The sequence below is a fragment of the Xiphophorus maculatus genome, chromosome 4, assembly GCF_002775205.1.
Source record: "Xiphophorus maculatus strain JP 163 A chromosome 4, X_maculatus-5.0-male, whole genome shotgun sequence".
NCBI classification, from domain to species: Eukaryota; Metazoa; Chordata; class Actinopteri; order Cyprinodontiformes; family Poeciliidae; genus Xiphophorus; species Xiphophorus maculatus.
Window position 1 is genome coordinate 7,005,746 of NC_036446.1, and position 6,177 is coordinate 7,011,922.

Consider the following 6,177-nt stretch of genomic DNA (forward strand, 5'->3'; position numbering starts at 1 on the left):
TTTTCTGTTTAACTTTGATTAGCTAATTCAGTCAAAAATAAAGTTGGGTTTTAAGCTTTGAGTTAAAGGAACTCAGTGTTTGAACTGTTTTACAGTTTTCTTGAAGTTGGTTCCATATTTGTGATGCATAGAAGCTGAATGCTGCTTCTCCATATTTGGTTCTGGGGATCAAAAGCAGACCAGAACCAGAACACCTGTATAGTCTGGAAGGTTGATACAACCTTTGTTGATGTGATACTAAATCGCATATACAAATATCGCTACTTTTTCTTTCTTTTCTTAAATGCAAACTAAGGGAAAGGTTGCTGTTTTGACACTCACATTGTTCTAAACCTGGAAAACAGAAATTTCTTCAGCTGAAAATCAGACAACTTTATTTGTAATGAAATTTGGGTGTCTCTATTGACAGGTACCACTTCTTTTTCAAAAGTACATTTCAGAGAAGCATTTACATTTGACTATACAGTCAAACACACTGAGTGGACAGTTGGCCTAACACCTGTTCATTAATCTGTCAGCTCATAAATAGATACCTAGAGACAATGAGGGTAAAGACTGATTAGCTCAGAAGCTCAGTGACCATCATTTCATACAGGCACACAGTGACACACTGTCATGGATAATATAAAAGAGAGTTTTGCAGCATTATATTAGGTATTTAGTATGTTCATGTTTTCCTCAACTTTCTCCTAGTACTAGTTGTCAGTTATGATTTATCTACAATCATCTGTGACTATAACTTCATGTGCTCTCTGTTTTATGTCTCCATAAAAGTTAATTCAGAGATGCCATTCTTCTTAGCTGTGACACCTTGCTTGAAAGGTAGCATTGACAGAGCTATTGCTGCCAATACCTTCATGTTGTCTTTGTAAGTATGATACACTTGGCTATCTTTCTGTACTTATTGACCTCTCTTTCTTAGACTCCAACTAAAAGTGCTGTTTAGACTAATTTTGTTATGTACACAAATAGCTCTTTGGGGTACAGCCCTGCTGACTCACGGCTTACAACAGTGTTTATCTCCTAGATCAGTGGTGCCCATAGTCAATACTCGAGGGCCGGCATCCTGCATGTTTTAGTTCTCTCCCTGGTTTAACGCACCTGGATCAAATGATGGCTCATTAGAAGGCCTAAGAAAAACACTGACATGCTGAAAAGGTTGTTACTACCTTTTCAGCATGAAAAGGTAGTAAGAGAGTTACTAAGTTACTAAGAGAGTTACTAAGAGTTACTAAGAGAGTTTCATGAGAGAGTTTGTTCTCTCATGAAACTCAAAGGCCCAAAGTCGGCTCTTGAGGACCGACTTTGGGCACCACTGTCCTAGATGAGGCTGCTAAAGAAGTTACTGCTACTACTTACTCTTTACTTCAATATAAAAGCACTCCTAGATTAGTGCTTCTATGTTTTTGCATGTCTGCTCTGTCTTCTCAACCCCTTAGTTGCCCCCTGAAGATGGCAGGGGGCGACTGCCACTGATACAGATTCTGCTGGAGGTGTATTTCTGAAAAAAGGGAGTTGTCCTCTCCTCCGTTTCTATGCATGCTCAGTATTTGGAATTGCTGCAGAGTGAACAACATCATGCAATTGGCTGTATATTGTAAATGCATACCTGAAGTATTTTGTGAGGGTTGCTTTGGAAATATTGGGTATCTGGGTGGCTTTTAAAGGCTATCCAATCCATTTATTCCCAAAGCCAAAGCTTTGTCCGCATTCTCAGCACAAAGTCAAGACTTTTCCCAATGTGCACTGGACTCCGTCATGGCTGTCCCTTGTTAGTCATCCTGTTTCTGGTGTTTATGGAGGCTGTAATCATGGAGGCTAGAGTGTCTGGTTTGGGAACCAGACACTCTAGTCTCATCTTTTCTTTTTACACATGGCGTGGCTATTTAGGCTTCTTCTGGCCACAACTTCCAGTGTGCACAGAAATTGTTTGCTTCTGAGTGTGAAGCAGCCTTAAATAGAGTCAGCTCATCTAAGTCTGAGGTCATGGTCCATGATGGGAAAAAGGTGAAATGTCTGGGTTGAGGCTAGTCTTTGCCCCAAGCAGAGGGTTTTTAGTATATTTGTGTCTTCTTTGCAACCTATAGTTGGATGGAATGGCAGACAGATTGATTGGGGCTTCATCTGCATTAATGGTTGCACTGCTCCTGTTGTGGTGGATAAAGAGCTGAGCAAAAAAGCAAAGCTCTTGATTTACCTTTCCGTCCATGGTCTGACGTTCACTTACAGTCGAAATGAGCTTCTTTGGCACGGTGGCTTGACTCAGCGTAAGAGATAGGATCAGGACCTCCCTCATCTAGGGTACGGTCTATGTAGTGCTACTACTTTTCCAAATCAAAGAGTCAGTTGAGGTAGTTCATACATGTGATTTGGAGGCCCCTTGGGTTTCTTAATTTGGAGGTTTTCTGGGCTTGTCCCACTGGAAGAAGACTTTCAGAAAGACCTAGAACTCACTGGAGGAATCATCTATCCCACCTAGTCTGGCCATGGAATCTGCCACAATGAGCTGGAGGATGTCAATAGGGAGAGAGATGGCAGTGGTTCCCTCTTGGACCTATTACCCCTGTGACACAATCTGGAATCAGCGCAAGACAATAGACATAAATTATGTTATTAATGTAAAAAACACAACACAAACTTAGTCTTGAGACAGTGATATAACTTGCCTGAGTGTTTTTATCTTGGAGCATATTTAGCCAAGCAGATCTTTCAGTTGACTTTTTTTTAAAACACAGATAACAGGACTGGTAAGTGGATTGAAACCTTTCTTAAACAGAAAAGCCTACCAGACACCAATACTATCTCCCATGAGAGCATTTTTTAATCAACCAATTTCTTTCCCTCAGTAGTAGAAGCATATTATTTATGGTTTTTGCCTTTAATTGTCTTGCAAGTGAATACCTATGCTATAAATTGCGCAGATTGAACATTCGTTGGAATGTACATCAATGTATAAGAAGAGCTCCTTTGCTTTTAGAGAACTAATCAGTGAAGAATGCTCTGTTACAGCATTATCAGTAGCTGCTCTTAGAAAGGAATGGGGATGTCACTTGGTTTTAAAATGGATCCTCACTACAAGAGAGATGTGAGTGCGCCAAGTGACTCATGTCAAGTGGATTTTCTTATCTATGAAAGATGGGTGGTTCTAATACAGAGGCTCCACTGTGCACAGGGCAGCCAGGAGGGCTGGCAAACATTAGGGGACAGAAGAGGCTTTCTCCAGACATGAGGTGCTTGAGGTTAGAGGAACTAATCAAGGACTAAACAGATGTAGTTTCTAGAAACAACAAAAGCTAAAAAGATCTACATAAAAGAAAAGCTCCAATAGATTAGGTGGACCAGCGGGGAAAAAATTCTTCCACCAGGAATTTTACATTATCAGCAACTCTAAACGAGAGGTGGAATATTTTAATTTTGACTGCTCTATTCCTGGCAGCTCTTCCTTTACCAAAGCAACTAGCAGTCACAGGAATCATGACAGAGTGGACTTTGCTCAAACGTCTCCTGGATGCTGTCCATCATCACTCCACTATGATCGGACGCCTATGGCTCACAGTCATGGTTATCTTCAGGCTGCTCATTGTTGCTGTTGCTACAGAGGATGTGTATACGGATGAACAAGAAATGTTTGTTTGCAACACATTACAGCCAGGATGTTCAACTGTGTGCTACGACACATTTGCACCCATCTCACAGCCTCGGTTCTGGGTGTTTCACATAATCAGTGTATCCACTCCGTCGCTTTGCTTTATCATTTACACATGGCATAACCTGTCCAAGCAACCACAGAATAGCTCTCAGATGCTGCGAAAACGACCCAGGCATGAAGCCATTGATGTAAAGCAAGAGGGAAGACAAGAGACCTTCGACTGCAGCTGTGACTCGGACAGTTGCTCAATCCATTCCCATAAGCATCTAGGTCACAGCCTAGCAGATGTGCTGGAGGACCTCACTACCCAGAACATTCAGAAAAAGGACCTAAACAATACAGTGAACTTGATCCATCCTCAAACCTGCACCTTCAGAGAGGGCACCGAGGTAGCTCAAGTTGTTTCTCGTGGAGTTCTGTCCAAATGTTACATTTTCCATGTTTGTCTGAGGGCTGTCTTGGAGATTGGCTTTGTCTTGGCCCAGTGGAAGCTGTATGGCTTCCATGTACCTGTCCAATTTCTTTGCACTTCTTCCCCATGCAGGCAACCGGTGGACTGCTACATATCCAGGCCCACAGAGAAGACTATCTTCCTCCTCTTTATGTTCTGTGTAGGAATTTTCTGCATTATGTTGAACCTCCTGGAGTTAAATCATCTGGGTTGGAAAAAGATTCGTCATGCATTGAGGTTAAGAGAGAAAAAGTCTTGGGGTGGCTGTCCAGGTATCCAGGGTGGATATAAACCTTTTCCACCTGATAGCCCTTCACTCAGATCTTCTTTTGGATTTAGGGATGTGACCAGTACTACCTCTCTACCCACTCTGGACCTGGTGGTGGGTCATCAGCCTGATTGGAGCTGTGCACTTAGCCGTGAAGTTGTGGAAGTAGAAGTCAGGCCTGGACAAGTAAAGAGATCTGACTCACATAAATACGAGAGGCAGCTTCTGAAGAGCAAGGAGATTGAAAGGTGCAAACAGAGGAGTGCTGAAGTCTGGATATAGACAAAAATGGTCAAAAATGCCTGCTGCTGTGGAATGTGAGAAAGCTCATTTACAACAGTTAACTTACAGTTAGAATGTACAGTTTATGACACTTGTTATGGTAGCTTTTACAGTTTGAAATGACAACTAAATGACATGGCTCAATGTAATGTGAGGCAAATTTCATTAAGCATAACCTTTCAGTGAAGTGTTTGGTACTAGTGTTTTATGAGTCCTTGTGCTTATAAACCCAGGAGGGACCATCCACAGGTTTTTCAATATTTGTGAGCAGAGGGACTGATAATGATATCCCAACAGCTTTAATGTTGTCTTCTTTTAAGTAGTTGATATCTTAATTTCAGATGAGTTTGGGATCATGTCCTTGTATTTTGAACAACACAACTAATTATATAAAAATATTATAGCCTTGATCATTGGGATTAATATTTGTATTTTCTCTCCATCGGTGTTGTTTTCAGGCTGGAATATTATTTTCCATTTAATAAAATATTTTTTGTGAAACTTAGCATTTCTAGTATTCCTGCAGTCACTATTATTTTTGATGCTTGTTTCTAATTATCAGAGATTTAACTTTGAATTTCCATGTATTTCACAGAGCCATGAAAATATTTTGTTTGTCTTCTGTCTGGAGAAAATTAGAAATATATGATTTGTATAAAAATATCAGAGGGTAATTATTTGTAGCCTAATAATACCTTTAAAAAGTAACCGAGACATTGTCTGAAGTTATACTGCAAGTTTTTAAGTTCATCACACTTACTAGGAACTTCTAGTAGTAAAGAATTACCTTCTGTTCCTCATTTTGTACCCATTTATTTCTTCTTATTTCCTTTACGCTAAATCACGATCTGAATGAAAACATTTTTTGCTCAAAATACTGGAAAAAATTACTCCATACTGTTGTAAAAGTATCCAGTTTTCACAAAAGCTTTTCACAAACCAAGGGGGATGGATACAAGTGGTTAGTTCTAAGGAACATTTTTTCAAATTATTTTTTACATAGAACGAAGTTGGTTTAAAGGACAAAACAGATGTTTTCAATAATTAAAATCAAAATTTAAAAAACAGATTGTATTAAACATTGTGGTGAATTAGAAGCTGCAAATCTTAGTTTAGTGCAGTGTGTTGCCATGTTTTCTTAAGAGTGTATATAGTGTGGGTGACCCATCTACATTGACTTGATGTGGAGTTTGAGGTGCAATTAATAGTCAGCAGTGCATGCCAACCCCACATCTACCCTGGATAGGGATCCACATGGTCCATCTCTGTCCTACACTCTAGAAAAAAAAACTGTAGCGTGAGCTCAAGAAAAAAAGAGTTTAAGGGACCCTTGAAGATCTAGAGGAATTTGAGTATAGAGGACTGGTGAAAAATCAATTTACAGTTTGCCCCAACCTTGTGGAATGCTGTCGAAGTATAAAGTAATGGACTAATGTCAGTAGGGGGCTGAAAGTATAGAAAGCAAATGTATCAACAATTCTAGGACTGATGATAAAGAAGATTCCAGTACTAAATAAATGAGCACAA

The 6,177-nt window shown here is 40.0% G+C and overlaps 1 protein-coding gene across 1 annotated transcript; it reads left to right on the forward strand.

Annotated features, from left to right (window-relative positions):
• Nucleotides 1-3,474: 3,474 nt before the first annotated feature.
• On the forward strand, nt 3,475-4,650 carry LOC102231698 (gap junction delta-2 protein-like). The gene is made up of 3 exons (XM_005805569.1): nt 3,475-3,803; nt 3,855-3,938; nt 4,026-4,650. The coding sequence occupies exons 1-3, from the start codon at nt 3,475-3,477 to the stop codon at nt 4,648-4,650; spliced, it is 1,038 nt and encodes a 345-aa protein (XP_005805626.1).
• Nucleotides 4,651-6,177: the final 1,527 nt, after the last annotated feature.